Source organism: Nicotiana attenuata, chromosome 12 (genome assembly GCF_001879085.1).
Source record: "Nicotiana attenuata strain UT chromosome 12, NIATTr2, whole genome shotgun sequence".
Taxonomy (NCBI): Eukaryota; Viridiplantae; Streptophyta; class Magnoliopsida; order Solanales; family Solanaceae; genus Nicotiana; species Nicotiana attenuata.
Genome location: NC_032000.1, coordinates 18,864,189 through 18,888,455, shown reverse-complemented (window position 1 = coordinate 18,888,455; position 24,267 = coordinate 18,864,189). Strand labels below are relative to the sequence as shown.

At 43.0% G+C, this 24,267-nt stretch overlaps 1 protein-coding gene and 1 long non-coding RNA gene across 2 annotated transcripts; both read right to left on the bottom strand.

Annotated features, from left to right (window-relative positions):
* Positions 146-760, bottom strand: LOC109235938. Its single transcript, XM_019402182.1, has one exon. It carries the CDS (start codon positions 758-760, stop codon positions 146-148), a length of 615 nt encoding a protein of 204 aa, XP_019257727.1.
* Positions 2,819-18,515, bottom strand: LOC109236179. Its single transcript, XR_002069463.1, has 3 exons — positions 18,134-18,515; positions 15,663-15,743; positions 2,819-3,158 (listed from the first exon to the last, which is right to left on the bottom strand). It is a non-coding gene; the product is annotated as an uncharacterized LOC109236179 (long non-coding RNA).

Genomic DNA, 24,267 nt, shown 5'->3' with positions numbered 1-24,267 from the left:
TTGGTCTTGGAGCTCCCAGACCCAATTGCTTGAACACGGACAAGGGCATCAGATTTATGATCGCCCCCAAAGCACAAAGAGCACGACCCATATCAATATTACCAATCCGCACATGGATGGTGAAGCTGCTAGGGTATTTAAGCTTTTAAGGGAGTTTGTTTTGGACCCTCGAAGTGCACTCCTCAATAAGTGCAACTGTCTCGAATTCAATCAATTTCCTCTTGTGAGCCACTATATCTTTGATGTACTTAGCATATTTTGGAATTTCGTGAAATACATCCACCAATGGAATATTCAATTGAACCTGGCTCAACATAGAGAGAAATTTATTGAACATGTGATCATCATTCTTCTTCTGTAATCTTTGGGGGAAATGTGGTGTTGGCCTTGCAACATTCACTGGCTCTGAACTTGCATCATCTTTCTTTGACTCGTTTGTTGCCTTAGGAATCAACTCCCCCTCAGGTATAGGCTTATCCCTTCTCTTCTTTGGAGCTTCTTCTAATTCCCTCCCGTTTCTGAGTGTGACTGCTTTAACTTGAGGGTTCTTCTCTGTATCATGGGGAACGCCTGCAGGCCTAGTATTTTGATTTGACGCTAACTGCCCCATTTGTCTCTCAAGATTTTTGAAATCAGTCCTGAGTTGTTGATTGTCAAGCAACAACTTCTTCAACAAGTCATTCGTACTCTCTTCTACTTGTTGGGGTGGCATCTGAGGTTGATTAAAATTTCCTTGGGGCCTATAATAATTCTGAGTCATCTGATTTCCACCCCAAGAGAATTTAGGTAGATTCTTTCGATTTGGGTTGTAAGTGTTCCTATATTGTGCATGCTGATTTATCAAACCTCTGTTCTGTCACCCTACATAGTAGATAGATTCAAGATTCATGGGGCACATGTCACTCGTGTGACTGTCACCACATAATTCGTAGCAAGTAGACATCTATTATACATGTTGTATCTGTTATATTTGGTGCATTGTCATTCTAATTATCTGATTTGCTAATTTTGCTATATCTGCTCTCATAGCTGAGAAGTCATCAAGCTCAATTACACTGGCTGCTTTCTGTTTAAGTGCTCTTCGTGGTTCCCTATCTCCTTGCCAATTGTTATTATTAGAAATGAAGTTTTTTAGCAGGAGTTGGATTTCACTATACGGACTTGCCATGCAACTTGTCCCATAAGCTGAGTCAAGATTCATCTTTGATGTCTCGTCTAACCCATCAACGGAAGTGTGACCCAACACCTCATCAGTCTGACAGTGATGTGGGCAGTCTCTGAGTAGCTTCTTGTATCTTTCCCAAGCTTGACGAAGAGCCTCTCCATCCCGTTGTTGGAACCTAAGAATCTGGATCCTAAGCGACTTTGTCTTCTTAGTGGGAAAAATCTTGATTAAAAATTTTCTTGCTAGATCATCCAAGTGTGGATCGAGTTCGCGAGCTCCATTTGCAACCATTCTTTAGCTTTCCCCAGCAGTGAAAAGGGGAACAGTGTCATCGTGACGTAGTCCTTGGAAACGTTTGGATAATTGTAAGTATCCGTAATTTCCAGAAAGTTCTGAATGTGCCGCTGCAGATCTTCATGAGATAGACCCACATATTGACATGTGGACTGGATCAACTGTACTATGTACTGTTTGAGTTCAAAGTGTCCCATGATATCGGGCTCCACAATAGCATGAGGCATATTAGCAAGATTGGGCCTTGCAGCTTCTATCACTAGACGCTCTTCATTACCTGCCTTCTCTAGTGGTTGTGGTTGAATTACGATGTCCAACTCTCTTTCTATTCTAGTTCTAGCTTCGACTTCCCTCCTCATCCTGTGAAGTGCTCATTCAATTTCAGGATCAAGAGGAAGGAGGTTGTTTGCGCTTCTACTACTCCTCATTCAAGAGAAGAGACTCTGTTAACACAAACAAGGCAAACTGAAAATTAAAACTTGAACAAATAATTAATAAAAGCATAACTCAAACAAGTAGCTAATTCCTAAGTCCCCGTCAACGGCGCGAAAAACTTGTTGCAACCAAACACGCACACGCAAGTATACGTGGTCGTCAAGTAATAAAATAGTGAGTAGAGTATCGTTCCCACGAAGATTTATGATTAACTTTTGACTGATTCAAACTCAAACAACTTATCGATTCAAGAGATTTTTCATGTGATGTGTAAGTAATTAGTTAACTACCAAAGAAACTATCAAGCAATGAAATAACTAGAGATAGACTACAACACTTAGGCAATTTCGGATAAAAATCAGTAGGAGAGGATATTCCAGGGTCATAGGCTAGATAACAATCTTGTTCCTTCTTCGCTTAAACTGACTAATTGTTTTGTCTGGTTTATTGATTGACAGGGTTGATGTTACTCGTAAGAATTTGTCGAGTTCTTACTCGCCTATTCAAGCTAACTTAGTACATATATGTATACGGAATTAAGACTAATAAGAACGCATTTATACTTCCTGTATCTCAACCAAGCAAGACAATTAGGTATATTTCTATCCTAACTGCAAATCCATTCCCTGATGCCCGGGTTCAAGAACTTGCTCTATTTAATCCTATATGCAATCTAGAATTCCAACTTTCGAGTTCAACTCTAGATTTGTAAGTAGTATTTCACTGTTAGCTACACAGCAAAATAATTAAGAATAGAATTAAATAAACAACCCAATATGATAAAATCAAACTCGTCAATTTAAAATCCAAACGTCAACATTCATGTAGCACCCATGACCCCAGTATAACAAGGTTCTTAGCTACTCATATTCATGCAATCATCAAAAATAATGATTTCAAACATAATTTCAATAAACACTAGAAGAAGAATGGAAGAATTGATCAAATTCGTGCTCCCGAGTGTTTCTTACTTTTGTTCCTCTGTCAAATTAGCCTCCTCATCCCCAAAATAGGTTTAGGTTGGTTTTTATATGAGTTGGGGGCGTCTTGAGTCAAAATAACCAAGTCCAAATCGAAATACGACAACTTTCACGTCACCAGCGCCTAGGGTAACGTGGGGCGCTAGCCCTGGAGGTGGGTTTTTTAAACATTCTATTTTGTGCGCCACACACTGCCTGTGGCGCTATAATGTGCACTTTTTCCTTTTCTTCCCGTTTTCGCTCCAATTCTCACAACTTCATCCCAAATTGCATTCGGATGATTCCTACACATAAAAATACCCCAAATTAGCACAAATCATTATAGTACACTTCCGAAATCTACGATACATGAGCAAAATGCGAGGCAATATACACAAAAAACATGCATACTTTAAGCCGAATATCATATACTTCAACAAAAGACAGATTCAAGGTAGAAGTGATATGACAAGAGATTAAGAGCTAGGTCAAGGAGTCAATAGAGATCAAGGTCGAGGACGAGCATCCTTTTTAAACGGAGTAATAATGACTAGTTTTAGGATAAGACTTTAAATAGAATATTCCAATGAATATTCTCTGGATCTGTACTGTTACGGTTTTGTGGCACATGTCCCCTTATAAATAGAAAGAGACATAGTTTTAGGGGACGTTGAATACTCATTTGTAGAAGAACACTTTGAGATTCTCTAGAGATTCTTTCTTTATTACATACATACAAAATACACCTTTTTTCTTGAGATCCATGTCTAGTCGTTCCCCCACGATCCAAGGAGAATCCGAATATTCAAAGGCTCGTCAGTTATTTGTCAGTGTCAGAAGGAACACTACACGATTCCATCCCATTTTTCGGTCAAATCTATTACATCTATTTACATAAATACCATCATACGTCATTTATTGTTATTTAATGCTAGTTATGTCGTATTTACGCCATAAACATTGTTCATTGTATTTACGCCATAAACATTGTTCATTATCGTATATTCATCATTGTTACCACAGATCTTGTAATATTTTGTCACGGCACTAGTTAAATAATCTAGTGGATATTATAATTTGCTAAGATTAACCCTACCTTGTTAAGAAAATTTAATTGTTAAACCTAGATCTAAATTTTGGTCAATGTCACGACCCGGCCGGTCGTCTCATGAGTTACTGCTCTGTTTCCCCCATTTCTGCTTCTATTTGCTTTAATTATCGGTTTTATATGTGATTGGGTTGGTTGGTTCGGGTTCGGAAAGGTTTTGAGAAGGTTTGAGACACTTAGTCTCTTTTAAGAAGGCTTAAGTTGGAAAAGTCAACCGGATGTTGACTTCTGTGTTAGAGGGATCGAATGTGAGTTCCGATGGTTCGGATAACTTCGAGAGATGATTTGGGACTTAGGAGTGTGATCAAAATGTGTTTTGGAGGTCCGGAACAGATTTAGGCTTGAATTCGCGAAATTGAGTTTTTGGCGCTTTCCGGTTGATAGGTGAGACTTAGATATAGGGGTCGGAATGGAATTTCGAAAGTTGCAGTAGCTTCGTTAGGTCATTAGGATGTGTGCGCAAAAATTTCAGGTCATTCGGACGTGGTTTGGTATACTTTTTTGATCAAAAGCGGAATGCGGAAGATTTTAGAACCTTAGGCTTGAATTCGATGTGTTTTGGTGGTTTGTATGTTGTTTGAGGTGTTTTGAAGGTTGGTATAAGTTTGAATAGTAGTATGTGATGTGTTTGTGCTGTTGGTTGAGGTCCTGGGGGCCTCGGGGTGATTTCGGATGGTTGACGGAAGGTTTGGAATTAAGTTGGAGAGCTGAAGTATTTTTGTTACTGTCATAACCGTATCTGCGGTTAAAGGATCGTAGGTGCGACCCCGCAGATGCGGATGAGGCCTAGGAAGGCTATGACCGCAGAAGCGGTTGATTGACCGAGCCTGCGATGGCGCAGGTGCGGAGAGGACGTCGCAGATGCGGAAATGGTCGAGTAAGTGAAAACTGTAGGTGCGGCCACTGGGACCGCAAAAGCGGTCACGCAGGTGCGACTTCTGGACCAAACAGGTGCAAAAAGCCTGGGTTAGAATGGTTATATTTCCTCCTTCGCGATTTTCAGAGGGTTTCTTTACTTTTAAACACGAATTTTGGAGCTTTGGGCGATTTTGAAGAGAGAAATCATGAAGACATCATTGAGGTAAGGTTTTGGATTATGAAAACTCATTTTTATGGTATTAATTCGCGGATTAGAGCTGTAATTAAGGGCAAAAATTAGAGAAGTTAGGGCTTAGAAACCTAAGCCTTTGATTGAGGATTTGAAAGACCATTTGTGGTCGGATTTTGGAACTTTTGATATGTATGAACTCGTGGGGAGATAAGGAATCTAATGACGTAAAATTTATCAAATTCCGAGATGTGGGCCCAAGTGTCGGGTTTTGGTAATTTCGGGATTTGCATGGTTTTTTGATTATATTCGAGTGGGCTTTGTCCCTTTAGCATATTTTGACGATTACATTCTGATTTTGGTAGATTCGGAGCATCCGGAGGCCAATTCGAAGGGCAAAGGCATTGCGAGCTAGAGTTTGGGCCAGATTGAGGTGAGTAATGATTTTAAATGCTGTCCTGAGGGTATGAAACCCCGGATTACACATCGTTCGGCTATGTTGAGGTGACGCACACGCTAGATGACGACCGTGGGGTCGTGCACCGTTGGGGATTGGGACTTAGTCCATCCCGAATGACTGTTTTACTGCGTATATGATAGCTAATTGTTTGATATTATTTTATTTTGGGCTAAATGTTATATTTGGGCTTCGTGCCAACTGTTTGAACCCTTAAGGGATTTTTACTGATATTTTCCTCACTATTTGATTTCACATTTGTGCTCAGTCATGCCATATTTTACTGGTTTCAAAAACTCAGCTATGTTATTCTGTTTTAAACACTTTAAATGATATTTTTAAAGATGTTTTTGAGCTGAGCTTCATATCTTATTGTTGCCCGAGGGGCTTATGAGATTCTGACTGAGTAAGGCCGAAGGCCTGTATTGTGAGGATACTTATGGGTCGGGCTACATGCCGCAACAGTGTATACTGATTATGATAATGATGAGGCCGAGGGCCTGAGATTGTACGCCACGAGGTGGCTTGTTATTGGTATGAGGCCGAGAGCCTGTTTATGATGCCACGAGATGGCTTTATATTGCGCTTGGCCGTAAGGGGCCCCTCCGGAGTCCGTACACCCCCAGTGAGCGCGGGTACCCATTGTAATATGAGATATAGCCCGAGGGGCTGGTATTCTTCTGTGATATTGCCCGAGGGGCTGATTCTGTTGTTGTTACTGAGCCCCAGGGGCAGTTGTTGTGTATTTACCTTTCTAGTTGTTTTTCCTAGACATGTTTAACTGCTTAAAAGCTGTTTTTATGAAATTTCACTGTGTAATTGTGTTTAGTGATTTTGTTCTGCCTCTTATAGCTTATTGTTGTGTTTAACGTGATTTTATATTGCTCAGTCTTCATTTATTGTTATTACTCACTTAGTTGGAGTAGTCACTTTACTCCCTGCACCCCTGTGTGCAGATTTGGGCGCTACAGGTCCTGCTACTGAGGGTTGATAGTTTCCAGCAGGTCTTCGGAGAATTACTAGGTAGCTGCTTGGCGATTCGCAGCCCAGTGCATTCTCCCTCTATTTTATTTCCCTTTTGATTCACTGATGTAGTAGTGGATTAGACTTTCAGACTGTAGTATTGTTTTAGATGCTCATGACTGGTGACACCCCGATGTCAGGCGGTGTTGGTTTTTTATTCCGCAACTTATACTGTTATTTTGGGATTTTATTTCTATTATAGACTTAGTATTTATTTATTTAATTGCTTAAAGTGAATTGGAAGTGTGTCGGCTGACCTTGTCTTCACGAGAGGCGCCATCACGATCGGGTTTGGGTTTAGGGTCGTGACAAGTTGGTATCAGAGCCAGGTTACATAGGTCTCACGAGTCATGAGCAGGTTTAGTAGAGTCTGGTAGATTGGTACGGAGACGTCTGTATTTATCCTCGAGAGGCCGCAGAACCTTTGGGAAAATTCCATATTCTTGAAATTCTTGTCGTGCGAATTTGTTGATCCGAGAACTAGGCTTCTGTTATTCTACTCTCTCACAGATGGTGAGAACACGGGCTACCGGTCAGGATGGACGACCACCAGTACCACCAGCTGGAGCCACTAGAGGCCGAGGACGTGGTCGAGGCCATGGTAGGGGTAGAGGTGCATCCCACACAGCAGCTGGAAAAGCACCTGCTCATCCACCAGCCGCCCCAGTTCAGGAGCAGGTCCCAGTTGTGGACACTCCAGCAGCACTAGCTCAGGCACCAGCTGTGCCCATTGTGATTCCGGGTCTTCAGGAGACTTTGGCCAAGATTTTGACAGTATGTACGAGTCTTGCTCAGGCAGTCGCGGTCTCTACTGCCGCAGCCACTTCTCAAGCAGGGGGAGGCTCTCAGACTCCTGCCGCCCGCACACCCGCTCCGGTAGTTTAGGGAGTGCAGACACTGGAGGCACCACTAGCCCAGGCAGTGGTAGCTGCTCAGGGTTACGTAGCTCCAGTTATGCCAGAGGATGAGCAACACAGATTGGAGAGGTTTTGCAGACTCCAGCCTCCTACTTTTAGTGGTGCTGAGGGCGAGGATGCCTAGGGTTTCTTAGACAGATGTCAGAGGATTCTTCGCACTGCGGGTATTCTGGAGACCAGCGGGGTTGCATTCACGACCTTTCAGTTTACCGGAGCTGCCTTCACTTGGTGGGAGGCATATGAGAGGTGTAGGCATGTTGGTTCGACACCTCTGACTTGGAAGCAATTCTCCGCTCTATTTTTGGAGAAGTATGTCCCACAGTCCCGCAGGGAGGAGCTGCGTAAGCAGTTCGAGCAGTTACGACAGGGGGAGATGACTGTTACTCAGTACGAGATGAGGTTCTCAGAGTTAGCTCGACATGCCATTTGGCTGGTTGCTACGGAGAGAGAGAGAGGATCAGGAGGTTTGTTGATGGCCTCACCTACCAGCTTCAAGTTCTCATGACTAGGGAGAGAGTGTCAGGTGCTACGTTTGAGGAGGTTGTGGATATTGCTCGTGAGATTGAGTCAGTTCGTCGCTAGGAGCGCGAGGAGAGGGAGGCCAAGAGGCCCCGTGGTCATGGTAGTTATGGGGGTGCTCCTTCGAGGGGCCAATTTCGGCACAGCAGAGGCCGTCAGTTCAGGCATGCTCAGTCAGCTCGCCCAAGTTATCGTGGGGCATCATCAGGCCATGGTTCTCACGGTTCTCAGCAGGGTCATTCCTCACTCAGTGCACTTCCAGCCCAGGGTTCGTCCCGTGCTCCATCAGTTTAGGATTCTTCTACGCCAGGTGAGTCTGCTAGTCATTCCGGTGCTAGGCGCTCCCATCAGTCCCCGTCTCTAGCACCCGGGAGTTGCTATGAGTGTGGAGAGATGGGTCACATGTGGAGGCAGTGTCCTCGTTGCCTTGGGGGTTCATCTCAGTAGAGGGGTCAGTCATGAGCCTCAGTCCCAGCCACTTCACCACCCACCCACCCAGCTAGGGGTGGAGGACAGTCATCTACGGGTCGCCTCAGAGGAGGAGGTTGATCCGGTGGTGGTCAGGCCCGCTTCTATGCACTTCCAGCTAGGCCTGATGCGATTGCTTCAAATGCGGTGATTACAGGTATTATCTCATTCTGCCGCAGGGATGCTTCTGTGTTATTTGACCCTGGTTCTACTTTCTCTTATGTGTCGTCTTACTTTGCCCATTATCTGGATATGCCCTGCGAGTCCCTTGTTTCTTCTATTCATGTCTCTACGTTGTTGGGCGATACAGTTGTGGTAGACTGTATGTACCGGTCGTGTGTTGTGATTATTGGGGATATGGAGACATGAGTGGATATGTTATTGTTATGTATGGTGGACTTCGATGTTATTTTGGGCATGGACTGGTTATCTCTATGCCGGGCTATTCTGGACTGTCATGCCAAGACAGTGACTTTGGCTATGGCTGGTGTGCCACGGATTGAGTGGCGAGGTTCGACCGATTATGTCCCCAGCAGGGTGATTTCTTTCTTGAAGGCCCAGCGTATGGTTGGGAAAGGTTGTCTTTCATATCTAGCCTTTGTGAGGGATGTCGGTGCAGAGACTCCCAGTATCGATTCTATTCCAGTTGTGAGGGATTTTCCCGATGTATTTCCTGCAGACCTGTTGGGCATGCCACCGGACAGGGATATAGATTTTTGTATTGACATGGTGCCGGGCACTCAGCCCATTTCTGTCCCACCATATCGTATGGCACCAGCGGATTTGAAGGAGTTAAAGAAACAGCTTCAGGAACTCCTGGATAAGGGGTTCATTCATCCTAGTGTGTCACTGTGGGGTGTGCCGGTTCTCTTTGTGAAGAAGAAGGATGGCACGATGAGAATGTGCATTGATTACAGGCAGTTGAACAAGGTAACAATTAAGAACAGGTATCCCTTGCCTCGTATCGATGATTTGTTCGACCATCTTCAGGGAGCGAGAGTGTTCTCCAAGATTGATCATCGCGTTCGGGTTATCACCAGTTGATGATCAGGGACTCAGATATACTTAAGATAGCTTTCAGGACCCGATATGGTCATTATGAGTTCTTGGTGATGTCTTTCGGGCTAACCAATGCCCCAGCAGCGTTCATGCATTTGATGAACAGTGTGTTCCGGCCGTATCTCGACTCATTTGTCATAGTCTTCATTGATGATATTCTGGTGTACTCGCATAGTCAGGAGGAGCACGCGGAGCATTTGAGAGTGGTGTTGCAGAGACTGAGAGAGGAGAAGCTGTATGCAAAGTTCTCCAAATGTGAGTTCTGGCTCAGTTCAGTGGCTTTCTTGGGGCACGTGGTGTCCAGCGAGGTATTCAGGTGGACCCGAAGAAGATAGAGGTGGTTCAGAGTTGGCCCAAACCGTCCTCAGCTACAGAGATTCGTAGCTTTCTTGGTTTGGCGGGTTATTATCGCCGGTTTGTTCAGGGATTTTTGTCTATTGCATCGCCCTTGACCAAGTTGACTCAAAAGGTTGTTTCATTTCAATGGTCTGATGAGTGCGAGGAGAGCTTTCAGAAGCTCAAGACTGCCTTGACCACAACTCCAGTGTTAGTTTTGCCATCAGCTTCAGGTTTTTATACCGTGTATTGTGATGCTTCGAGAGTTGGTATTGGGTGTGTTCTAATGCAGGAGGGTAGAGTTATTGCTTATTCTTCTCGTCAGTTGAAGCCTCGTGAGAAGAACTACCCTGTTCATGATTTGGAGTTGGCTGCCATTGTTCACGCGTTGAAAATTTGGAGGCATTATTTGTATGGTGTGTCTTGTGAGGTGTATACCAATCATCGTAGCCTCCAGCACTTGTTCAAGCAGAAAGATCTCAATCTGAGGCAGCGGAGGTGGTTGGAGTTACTTAAGGATTATGACATTACTATCTTGTATCACCCGGGGAAGGCCAATGTGGTGGCCGATGCTTTGAGCCGAAAGGCGGTGAGTATGGGGAGTTTGGCGTATATTCCAGTTGGGGAGAGACCTCTTGCAGTTGATTTTCAGGCTTTGGCCAATCAGTTCGTGAGGTTGGACATTTCGGAGCCCAGCAGGGTATTGGCTTGTGTGATTTATCGGTCTTCCTTATATGAGCGCATCGGAGAGCGCCAATATGATGATCCTCATTTGCTTGTCCTTAAGGACAGAGTTCAGCATGATGATGCCAGAGATGTGACTATCGGCGATGATGAGGTGTTGAGGATGCAGGGCCGGATTTTTGTGCCCAATGTGGATAGGCTTCAGGAGTTAATTTTGGAGGAGGCCCATAGCTCGCGGTATTCCATTCATCTGGGTGCCGCGAAGTTGTATCAGGATCTGAGACAGCATTACTGGTGGAGGAGAATGAAGAAAGACATTGTGGGATTTGTAGCTCGGTGTCTCAATTGTCAGCAGGTGAAATATGAGCATCAGAGACCGGGTGGCTTGCTTCAGCAGATGGATATTCCAGAGTGGAAGTGGGAGCGGATCACCATGGATTTTGTAGTTGGGCTCCCACGGACTTTGAAGAAGTTTGATGCTATTTGGGTAATTGTAGATCGGCTGACCAAGTCCGCGCACTTCATCCCTATCTTACTACTTACTCTTCAGAGCGATTGGCAGAGATATATATCCGAGAGATTGTTCGTTTGCATGGTGTCCCGGTATCCATCATTTCAAATCGGGGCACTCAGTTTACTTCACAGTTTTGGAGGTCTGTACAGCAAGAGTTGGGTACTCAGGTTGAGTTGAGCACGGCTTTTCACCCTCAGATGGACGGGCAGTCCGAGTGCACTATTCAGATATTGGAGGATATGTTACGCGCTTGTGTCATTGATTTTGGAGGATCATGGGATCAGTTTCTACGGCTCGCAGAGTTTGCTTATAATAACAGCTACCAATCGCGTATTCAGATGGCTCCATATGAGGCTTTGTATGTGAGGCGATGTAGATCTCTAGTTGGTCGGTTTGAGCCGGGCGAGGCCAGGCTATTGGGTAGAGATTTGGTACAGGATGCTTTAGACAAGGTGAAGGTGATTCAGGAGAGGCTCCGTACAGCGCAGTCGAGGATAAAGAGCTATGCGGACCGGAAGGTTCGGGATGTGTCCTACATGGTTGGTGAGAAGGTTCTGTTGAAGGTTTCACCCATGAAGGGTGTTGTGAGATTTGGAAAGAAGGGTAAATTGAGTCCGCGGTTCATTTGGCCTTTTGAGGTACTTCGGAGAATTGGGGAAGTGGCTTATGAGCTTGCCTTGCCACCTAGCTTGTCGAGTGTGCACCCGGTGTTTCATGTTTCCATTCTCCGGAAGTATATTGGGGATCTGTCTCATGTTCTAGATTTCAGTACGGCTCAGTTGGAGGGTGATCTGACTTATGATGTGGAGCCAACAGCTATTTTGGAGCGTCAGGTTCGAAAGCCGCGATCAAAAGATATAGCTTCAGTGAAAGTGCAATGGAGAGGTTGGCCCGTGGAGGAGGCTACCTGGGACACCAAGCGGGAGATGCGGAGCAGATATCCTCACCTACTTGAGGCTTCAGGTATGTTTCTTAACTCGTTTGAGGACGAACGTTTGTTTAAGAGGGGGAGGATGTGACGACCCGGCCGGTCGTCTTATGAGTTACCGCTTCATTTCCCCCATTTTTGCTTCTATTTGCTTTAATTATCGGTTTTATATGTGATCGGGTTGGTTGGTTCTGGTTTGGAAAGGTTTTAAGAAGGTTTGAGACACTTAGTCTCTTTTAAGAAGGCTTAAGTTGGAAAAGTCAACCGGATGTTGATTTATGTGTTAGAGGGCTCGGATGTGAGTTCTGATGGTTTGGATAGCTTCGGGAGATGATTTGGGACTTAGGAGCGTGATCGAAATGTGTTTTGGAGGTCCGGAACAGAGTTAGGCTTGAATTGGCAAACTTGAGTTTTTGGCGTTTTCTGGTTGATAGGTGAGATTTTGATATAGGGGTTGGATTGGAATTCCGGAAGTTGCAGTAGCTTCGTTATGTCATTTGGGATGTGTGTGCAAAAATTTTAGGTCATTCGGACGTGGTTTGGCATACTTTTTTTTATCAAAAGCGGAATGCGGAAGATTTTAGAACCTTAGGCTTGAATTCGATGTGTTTTGGTGGTTTGGATGTTGTTTGAGGTGTTTTGAAGGTTGGTATAAGTTTGAATAGTAGTATGTGATGTGTTTGTGCTGTTGGTTGAGGTCCCGGGGGCCTCGGGGTGATTTCGGATGGTTGACGGAAGGTTTGGAATTAAGTTGGAGAGCTGAAGTATTTTTGTTACTGTCATAGCCGCATCTGCGGTTAAAGGATCGCAGGTGCGACCCCGCAGATGCGGGAAGCAAGTCGCAGATGCGGATGAGGCCTAGGAAGGCTGTGACTACAGAAGCGGTTGATTGATCGCACCTGCGATGGCGCAGGTGCGGAGAGGACATCGCAGATGCGGAAATGGTCGAGTAAGTGAAAACCGTAGGTGCGGCCACTGGGACCGCAGAAGCGGTCACGCAGGTGCGACTTCTGGACCGCAGGTGCGAAAAGCCTGGGTCAGAATGGTTATATTTCCTCCTTCGCGATTTTCAGAGGGTTTCTTTACTTTTAAACACGAATTTTGGAGCTTTGGGCGATTTTGAAGAGAGAAATCAAGGAGACATCATTGAGGTAAGGTTTTGGATTATGAAAACTCGTTTTTATGGTATTAATTCGCGGATTAGAGCTGTAACTGAGGATAAAAATTAGAGAAGCTAGGGCTTAGAAACCTAAGCCTTTGATTGAGGATTTGAAAGACCATTTGTGGTCGGATTTTGGAACTTTTGATATGTATGAACTCGTGGGGAGATAAGGAATCTAATGACTAAATTTTATCGAATTTCGAGACGTGGGCCCGGGGGTCGGGTTTTGGTAATTTCGGGATTTTCATGGTTTTTTCGATTATATTCGAGTGGGCTTTGTCCCTTTAGCATATTTTGATGATTACGTTCTGATTTTGGTAGGTTCGGAGCATCCGAAGGCCAATTCGAAGGGCAAAGGCATTGCGAGCTAGAGTTTGGGCCGGATTGAGGTGAGTAATAATTTTAAATGCTGTCTTGAGGGTATGAAACCCGGATTACACAGCGTTCGGCTATGTTGAGGTGACACACACGCTAGATGACGACCCTGGGGTCGTGCACCGTTGGGGATTGGGACTTAGTCCATCCCGAATGATTGTTTTACTGCGTATATGATAGCTAATTGTTTGATATTATTTTGTTTTGGGCTAAATGCCATATTTGGGCTTCGTGCCAACTGTTTGAACCCTTAGGGGATTTTTACTGATATTTTCCTCACTATTTGATTTCACATTTGTGCTCAGTCATGCCATATTTTACTGGTTTCAAAAACTCAGCTATGTTATTATGTTTTAAACACTTTAAATGATATTTTTAAAGCTGTTTTTGAGCTGAGCTTCATATCTTACTGTTGCCCGAGGGGCTTATGAGATTCTGACTGAGTAAGGCTGAGGGCCTGTACTGTGAGGATACTTATGGGTCGGGCTACATGCCGCAGCAGTGATATACTGATTATGATAATGATGAGGCCGAGGGCCTGAGATTGTACGCCACGAGGTGGCTTGTTATTGGTATGAGGCCGAGAGCCTGTTTATGATGCCACGAGATGGCTTTATATTGTGCTTGGGCCGTATGGGGCCCCTCCCGGAGTCTGTACACCCCCAGTGAGCGCGGGCACCCATTGTGATATGAGATATAGCCCGAGGGGCTAATTCTGTTGTTGTTACTTAGCCCGCGGGGCAGTTCTTGTGTGTTTACATTTCTGGTTGTTTTTCCTTTACATGTTTAACTGCTTAAAAGGTGTTTTATGAAATTTCACTGTGTAATTGTGTTTACTGATTTTGTTATGCCTCTTATAGCTTATTGTTTTATTTAACGTGATTTTATATCGCTCAGTCTTCATTTATTGTTATTACTCACTGAGTTGGAGTACTCACTTTACTCCCTGCACGCCTGTGTGCAGATTCGGACGCTACAGGTCCTGCTACTGAGGGTTTATAGTTTCCAGCAGATCTTCAGAGAATTACTAGGTAGATGCTTGGCGATTCGCAGCCCAGTGCATTCTCCCTCTATTTTATTTCCCTTTTGATTCAGTGATGTAGTAGTGGATTAGACTTTCAGACTGTAGTATTATTTTAGTTGCTCATGACTGGTGACACCCTGATATCGGGCTGTGTTGGTTTTTAATTCCGCAACTTATACTGTTATTTTGTATTTTATTTCTGTTAAAGACTTATTATTTATTTATTTAATTGCTTAATGTGAATTGGAAGTGTGTCAGCTGACCTTGTCTTCACGAGAGGCGCCATCACGACCGGGTTTGGGTTTACGGTCGTGACAGTCAAACAGTTTGGCGTCTTCTGTGGGAATTTTTTTAGTTAAGATTTTTGTTTTTTTTAGATCTACAACTCACATGACTTATTAACCTAACGAGCCACAAAGTTTTTCTCCTCTCCACACGTACTGAAATTTCCGTGGCAGGTAACCAGGAAAATGGAACTAGGGCGATAGGTGACGTCCCCATTAACCTCATGAACTCCATCAATGAAAGCTATGAAACATTGTGCGAGGATGTGACGCCCACTGCCCCCCCCCCCCCCCCTCCCCCCCCCCCCCCCCCCCCGCGTGAAAGGTCGCCTCCCTCATTGCAGCACAATGAAACCAAATGGAAAAGGAGCTTCCACGTCTACCGGAGAAGGGATGCCACATGCTATGAAAAAGCTCCTCGAAGCATGGCTAACCGATACCCTAGTAAGTGTTCTCAACAAATAAGCTCCATGCACGACCATAGAAACCACGAGAGCCCATGCGGTACAACGAGGGTATCCCGACCCAAAACCGTGTGACCAGCACCCGGCATACTACCCAACCTGAGTGGATCAACTCGTACAAGAATACCCATATATGCCTAATAGATGCATGTGGAAGTCTTTCAGAAAAAAACACAATTATTTTAAATAATTAAGACCATATATGAAACACAATCTTTAAATCTACCATTTTAAATAATTGAAAATACATAAAGTTGGCAATATTTCTTTCATGCATGCAATATGAATAACTCTCAATTATAATCCAAAGTAACAACAATTGTCTATGGAATCTCTATGAGACAAGAATAGAATCAATACTTGGGACAAACCCCAACTCGAAGAAAGTAAGATCAACATGACATCTACCACGAAATAGAAATGGTACCTCACTATGTACCTTGTAGAGAGAGTCATCCTAGCCTCATCCGCCCATTACATGCCGCATCTTATCCTGAAAATATGTAAAGAAAGCAGGACCCTAGAGAGGGATCCTTGAGGGCTGAGTACACCACCATGGTACTTAATAAATGTCATAGACTCTCTCTAACTAGAGTTCCTAGGACAAGGCTTTACAAAACATATGAACCAACACTTTATATAAAGCGATAAACCCTTACACCAGTTCATACTTTATTTTTTTAAATAAAAAGATTAGTAAAATATAAAACATGATACAAACTTTTTAAATACTTATATCAACCGATGATTCTAATAAAATCATGCAAAACCATTTCAATTTTATTAAGTCATTGAAATCATTTCAACTCCTTAGGCCTATACATAGCAAAATCATCTTTTACCTTTCATCGGGAGTACTATACCATCATCGACACAATAAGGTAAACTAGGTTATGTATCTTGCGACAAGTATCATATACTCTACTTGCTTAGGTCGTCTCATCGCAGTGTTGTACGAATCAACTTAGCAGAAATAACACCCTCTCAAGGAGGATTGCTCTGTTGTAATCTATACCACAGAGTGGTCATCTATGCCTACACCGACACGTGTAGTTTTGTGACGACGAACACGATATATTCGAAGCCAATCTCGGGGAACATGAGTAACTCCCAAAATATTTGATACTCCAAAAATAAATTTGTAGCCAAATAGCCTCAGAATATCTATTTTATCAAATCATGACGTTCATAGTTAATCCAAATCGTTCGAACAAATCAAATGAGTATCCTATCTCATTTTATATAAAGCAACAAAAAAATTGAGATTTCAATCCTTAAAGATTTAACAAGTGCTACTTCAAAATATAATTTTTTTAGAAATCTTACATTTCTCATTTTATAAAATAAAAGTAACAATAGAACTCAAATGTTAATCTTTTTATCTTACATTTCTCATTTTATAAAATAAAAGTAACAATAGAACTCAAATGTTAATCTTTTTATCATTTTTTTAATAAAGCTTATAACGTTTGCCTCAAGTGCCATTTGCTAACAAGTTTTTAATAATAAGATTTGTCAAAATAACATGACATCACTTCATATGTAACACGACTCAAAAACATATGGTGACATCCTTTCTTGCTTGTCCCCACGAATACGGATACACATTTACGAACAATCTCATGTATCAAGTCAAAACATATGTTTAGAGAAAATCCCTCAAGTAGAGTAAGTTTTAATCAACTTACCTCAAGTCGCTTTCCAAATCTTACCCAAAAGTTCAACCACGTCAACAATTCATAATCTACATTTATGATCTCACATATATTAATAACGCATTGCAACAATACAAACCAATTCAACTAAGTTCCTAACACGGTCCAATTTCACAAGTTTTACAAAAACCTTATCTCACCATTTAAAGGTTAATCCTTGGTTTTTAACTCTAATTCATCCACTAAACATGTTATGCAGTCTAGTCGTTCCATTAGAAGCTCAAGATGGAATCTTCAAACAAACCAAATACTATTCATCTTCTCTACCTACAAATTTGTTAATTTCAAGACTAGCTTTCTAAGATTTCATGAATAGATGCTTAAATATAAATCTTTCATCATAAATATACTCTACTAAGTCCATGAAGTATAATATATATAAATGGAGTGGAGGGATTACCCCTTTGTCAAACTCTAAATTTTCAAAACTTGTGTTCTTGAAATGCTCTTGAGAAATTCTTCAAAAATCTATGAATTTCATGTAGTTGGATTGGGAGATGAAATTAAAGGATCAAATTTAACAAAGAGGGTATTAAGTTCTCACCTTGAAGTATCATTTATGGTCTAGAGCTTCTCCCTCTCTCTAAACCTTAAAAGACTTGAACCAAAATAATATAGGGAAAAAGGCCTAAATTGTTCCTATACTATTGAAAATTAGTCACGTTTATACCCGTTTTTACTTTCGGTCCAAATATACGCCTATCGTTAGTAAAGTATACAAAATAGTCCCTAACGCTAACAGATTTCCAACGTAACAGTAGGACCCCTCACTTAATGTGCCAACTGGGCAAATACCAACCCGAATTGTAGAGAGCCATGCTCATTTTTTTGACCCATGCCCTTTTTTTTTGACCCCTCCCTTCCTGCCTATACTCATTTCTCTTCACAAACTCATAACCGACCCACACCCCTCAACTGTTTATTCTTTATTATTTTTATTTTTATTTTTTTCCTTTACGTCCTTCTCTTAGCACAATTCCTTTCAAAATCAGAAATCCAAGCAAACTTTCTGGCAAAATAAAATGACAAGAAATTCGTCACGGGAGCTCTAGCTTTCCAGATTCAAGGCACAAAGATTTAACCAATTCTAATTTAAATAACAAGTTGCAGCTTTGAATAGTTTCTGCATTCCAATGTCAGATTCTTTGTTCTATTCAGTCCAAAATAGATCAAAAATTCCAGAAACGATTCTCACCTGATTGATTCTTCTTTGTTTGCGAGAAAGATTTACTGGTTTTGATATGTTCAAGAAGTAAAGAAAACTTTTTAGCAAAAAAAAGTTTTTTCCGTTAGGTGGAATTTTAAAAAGAAACAGGAGGTCACTGGTAAATGGGTTTTTATGAAGGATTTCTTTCTTTTGGATTTAGCTCTTCTTCTTTTTCTCAAGCTTTTTGGTGAGTATTTCCGATGAGTGATTGCTGATGATTTTCTAGGTGGAGAGAAGGTGGAGTTTTCTTGGTGGAAGACGACTGGAGTGGTGGTTCGAACACTGACCGGTAATGATGGAAATTTATGAAATAATTTTGTGGAGCAGGAGAAGAACCTTGAATTTACAGCAATAGTGGTATGTTAGCTGAGAAGGAGAAGACTAATTTTAGTAGGTTTGGTTATTTATTGATACAGATGAAAAATAAAGTAAACATGGAGTCCACCGTGTCATTTTAGTTACTGAGTCATGGACAACCGTTAGGGTTGGGGATATTTTGTCTACTTTCTTAACGGTAGGAATAGATTTGGACCGATATTAGAATTAGGTATAAACCTAGATAATTTTCCAAAGTAGAGGGACAAATCTGACCTTTTTTCAATAATATAAAATACTCTCACCCGAAATGCCTATTAAAGGCTCCAGTCGAAGCACGTTGCAGGGAACGCGTTGCATGACCATCGCGCGCGTCCCTGCTTTTTCATTCATATTTTGGGATGTCTACTTTGGCATTTTCAGTTGAGCTTACTGCCTATACTTTGGCATAGCTGACGCCTTTTGCCTAATTTTCTTAGTTTAGCCAACCAATCATTCACTGTTTCCAATCACATTCCACTCCTTTATAATTTCAGCATTATTCCTTCTTGAATCTTTTGTGAAGTTGTCCCCCAATTCACGTACAAGATATTGCATTCAGTTCTCCATATAAAATGTCATTTGTCTCAAGTGACAAATTATAATTTAGAGCTTTACATCTCTTCTAGCCAACCATCACGTTACTTTTTATTTTAATTTCCTTAAGTTTCAATATAGCTTCAACACTTATCCCATTGTATAAAAATCATATCCAAGTATTCCCATGAATAATAGTCCAAACACTCACTTCTTTGTAACTTCATATTATTCTAGTGAGTTTGATGACTAATTATTTCCCATTAATCTAATACTGAACCATCAATAAAATAATTATCCCTGAGCATTCAATAACCAGTTCCATTCATATAATCTTGCATAACTGGGTTTAGTTAAGTTGTATTCCCAAGCTTAAAATTAACTTGAATTAATTATAAAAATTTATGGGGCTTTACAGAGGGGACAAACAGGGCGATCAACCAAACCCCCCAACTCCAGGTATAACTCAAAATATTACTGACAGTGCAGGTGACAGTATCCTTGCCACTATTTTGAAAAGAATTGAAGAAATGGAGAATGAAAACACAATGCTTAGAGACCAAATGAAAGAACACCAGGAAAGAGTAGACAAAATATCGGGCGCCCTTAAGTTACAATCGATAAGGGACGCCGGCAGGTTCGTAGAGCAGCCATATAGCGAGGAAGCCATCCCACATGCCATACCAAAGACCTTCAAAATGCCACCGTATCTCAGAATATACGACAGGACAACCGGCCCTGAAGACCATGTGACTCATTACGTCACCACCGTGAAAAGCAACGACCTCACCAAGGAACAGGTGTCCTCCATTTTGCTGAAGAAATTCGGCGAAGCCCTCACTGGAGTGGTATTAACATGGTATTCACAGTACCAGCCTGCTCCATAGAAACGTTCGAAGAAATGGGCGACAAGTTCGTGACGGCACATGCCAGGGCCAAGAAAGCCAAAACGAGAGTAAACGACACCTTCGCTATCAAGCAATCCCCGAGAAGGACTGAGGGACTTCCTTGCCCGATTCAACAGGGTAAGGATGACCTTACCAAATGTGTCCGAAGGGATGTCAGTCGCAGCCTTTCAGAACGGGTTAAGTAGAGAAGGTTGAAGAGCGACCCGAAAGCTACTGAGTCGGTTGATGAAGTATCCTCCAACCACTTGGGATGAAATCCATAATGCCTATTGTGCCGAGGTCCGAGTAGACAATGACGACCTCAACGGACTAACTCGATGACTCGTCTCAGTAAAAACCGAGCCTAGGAAAGAACGAAGAGATAACATGAAGAGGGATCACCTAGTCTCACGGCGAAATAGGGAACGATATCAGCCTTATGTCAGGGCACCCGCCCCTCCTTCCTTTCGCTATGATGATGGCCCGTTTAGGCCGAGGACGGGGACTCATAGGAACGAGAGAGGTATGCCCTTGTTATCTACTCACAATTTTTGTGTTTCACCTACAAAGATAGCCTACACCCTGGAGAAGCTCGAAACAAAGGTAAAGTGGCCGCCAAAGATGAGGTCCGATCCAAACACCAAGAAATCTGATGCCCTCTACGAATTCCACCAGGAACACGGACACAGAACAGAAGATTGCATTGTTGTAAGGCAAGAGGTAGCGAACATGTTGCAGCAAGAGCACCTCAAAGAGCTGCTGAGTAACAAAGGAATGAGAACCTTCGCCAGGGGTTGAGAACGTCAACGCCCGCCAAAGCCGCCCTCACCACCTCGTACCATCAATATGATTATTGGAGGCGGCGACGACGCCTCCATCAACGGCGTCAAGTTCACTACCACCCACAAGCTCAAAAGATCGATCACACACGAACGGCATGACGGACTTGAAGAAAGTATCATCTTCGACGAGTCAGATGTCGACGGTTTGACTTTCCCTCACAACGATGCTCTAGTCATTACTTTACGAATTTTAGATACTGATGTTAAATATATCATGGTAGATGATGAGAGCAGAGCGTGCATCATCCATCCCAGAGCCCTCGTCCAGATGAGACTCGAGGACAAGATAGTGCCACGTTGCATCATACTAATCGATTTTAACAATGCAGTTGAACGGACCTTCGGAGAAATTACACTCCTCTTCCTTGTTGGTGGCATAACGCTGGAGACAATGATCTGCATCATGGACCAGGCCACCACATACAATGCCATAGTATGACGACCATGGATACATCCTGAGAGTCGTCCCCTCCACCTTATACTAAGTGATCAAGTTCCCAACACCTTGGTGAATATTCAGCATATGAGGGGAACATCGCATGTCCCGGGACTGCTAGTGCATCGCTATGGATAGCACGACAACTCAACAAAATAAAGATAAGGAAAAAGAAGAATATAAATCAGCAGGGTCGAGGTCGCCACAAGAAGGAGCTAGGGAAGTCATTATGGACCCTGAAACAGTCGAAGCCGCTGAATCAACTATAGAGGACCTCAACCCCGTTCAATTAGACCATTGCGACCCAAGCAAAAAGGCCTACATCGGTTGCAATATCCGAGAATCGGATTAATTTAGTCAATTCTTAATAACTAGCGCGGATCTATTGCTTTCAGCCATGCAGATATGCTAGGAATCCACAAAGATATCACCACACACAAATTGAACGTCGACCCTTTCTATCCCCCGGTAAGGCAGGTTCGACGAAAGTTCAACCCCACCATCAACGATGTCGTCCCCGAGGAGGTAGAGAAGCTATTAGCAAATGGCTCTATTAAGGAGTCGGAGTACCCTAAATGCATAGCCAACATGGCAATGGTAAAAAAAAGGGAAATGGAGGATGTGTGTAGACTTCACAAACCTAAACAAAGCATGACTGGAAGATTCATTTCCATTGTCATATATCGACCAACTCATTGACGCAACAACCGGGCACGAGCTGCTAAGTTTCCTCGATGCATAATCGGGTTATAACCAAATACTCATGGAAGAAGAGGACCAAGAGAAAATCACGTTCATCACCCACAGGGGAACATATTGTTATAACGTCATCACGTTTGCATTGAAGAACGCAGGGGCTACCTATCAGAGATTAGTCACTAGAATGTTGAAGGATCAACTCGGCAAGACCATTGAGGTATATATCGACGACATGGTGGTAAAATCCATGGGGGAAGAAGACCATATCGACCACTTGAAGGAAGCTTTCGACAATACTGGATGACACTAAACCCCGAGAAATGCGCGTTTGGCGTAGCCTCGGAAAATTTTTTGGGTTTCTTAGTATCACATCAAGGGATTGAAGTCAACCCAGATCAAATCAAGGCTACCGACAAGATACCTGAACAACTAATTACCAAGAAGCAAGTCCAGAGATTGACTAGTAGAATCGCCGTCCTATCGAGATTTATCTCGCGGTCGTCCAATAGATGTCATAGCTTTTTGGCGTACTCAAAAAGGATAGCGGCCTCTAGTGGACGCCCGAGTGCGTGCAAGCACTATGAGAACTGAAGGCTTAGCTTTACTCTCAAAGCTTGGACCTGGGGAAAACCTCCTCGTCTATCTCGCCATCTCCGAAGTAGTAGTAAATGTAGTCCTAGTTTGAGAAATCAAAGGTATGCAATATATTGTTTATTACATCAGTAAAACACTTGTCGATGTCGAGACGTGGTAGCCTCACCTAAAGAAATTGGCCCTAGCATTGGTCATAGATTCACGAAAGCTTATAACCTATTTCTAGTGCCAACCTATCTCGGTCATTACCACTTTCCCTTTAAGAAGCATTTTACATAAACTCGAGATGTCGGGGAGGTTGACCAAATGGTCCATTGAGCTAAGTGAGCACGACATTCATATACCAGCCTCGAACAATGATAAAGTCGCAAGTGCTCGCCGACTTCATCGCAGACTTTAGCGCAAAAGTAATGCCCGAGGCCAAGAAGGAAGACGCTCAAGCTTCTTTTCAAATACAAGACCTCCGGGTCCTGTACACCGACGACATATCCAATGCTTCTGGATCTGGACTGGGAATTGTACTTGAGGTTACTAGCGGTAAAGTAATTCACCAGTCCATAAGATTCCCAGATATGACTAACAAGAGGCCGAGTATGAGGCCGTAATCGTAGGGCTGAGGTCAGCACTCAAATATAGGGCAAAGCGGCTGAAACTCTGTTGTGATTCTCAGCTCGTGTTCAACCAAGTTATAGGGACTCTCTGAATCAAAGAACAAAGGTTGCATTAATATGAAGCCGAGATCTGTAAGTTGTTGTGCAATTTCGACGAATGCCGGCTCGACCAGATCCCACGAGCTCAAAACAGCGAAGCAGATGGCCTCGCAAAAATGGCTGCCGCCGCCAAAGGTATCACGATCGGGGATAAAAGCGTAGTCCATCTCCTCAACTCGTCACAAGACCAAATCGAGGTAAAATCTATAAGTTTGACTTGGTACTGGCGCAATTGAATTATTACCTACTTGCAGGATGGAACTCTCCCAAACAACAAAAAGGAAGCTAAAAAACTAAGAATGCAAGCGGCCAGAAACATCCTCCTTCATAATGACTTGTAAAAGAGAACACATGGCGTCCCTCTAGCGAAATGTTTAGGTCTGAATCAAACCCAGCGCATTCTTGAGTAAGTCCATGAAGGCCACTACGACGCTCATTCTGGTGATCGAACACTCGTTAGGTGTATCATACGGCCTACTAGCCCACCATGAAGAAAGACACCTCAGAATTTGTGAAGAAATGTGAGCAATGTCAGAAATGCGCCCCAATAATTCACCAAGCGGGTGAACACCTTCATTCGGTCACCTCTCCATGGCCATTTATCAAGTGGGAAATGGATATCGTGGGTCCACTGCCGCCAGGGCGAGGTAATGGACGATTTCTTTTACTTTTAACTGACTATTTGGGTGGAAGCAAGAGCATTCGCCCAAGTGCGCGAACAAGTGGTAATCGCCTTCATATGGAAAAAACATCATCTGTCTATTTGACCTACCCAAGGAGATAAGCTGGGACAACGGGCCCTCGTTCACGAGAAAAAAACCCACTAAATTCTTCGAGAAATGGCATAATAAGAGGATACTTTCAACTCTTTATCAGCCGGCGGGCATGCAAAATCCTCCAATAAGTCCATATTAAACATCATGAAGAAGAAACTTGAAGAAGCCAAGGGACTGTTGCCGGAAATACTCCCAGAAGTAATATGGACGCACAGAACCACCCCGAAGACGAGCACAAGAAGATGCCCTATTCCCTGGTCTGCGGAACAGAAGCAGTTATACGAGTC

Excerpts from the sequence above, each read along its gene's own strand:
- LOC109235938 (XM_019402182.1), bottom strand. The coding sequence starts at position 760 with ATGACTCAGAATTATTATAGGCCCCAAGGAAATTTTAATCAACCTCAG.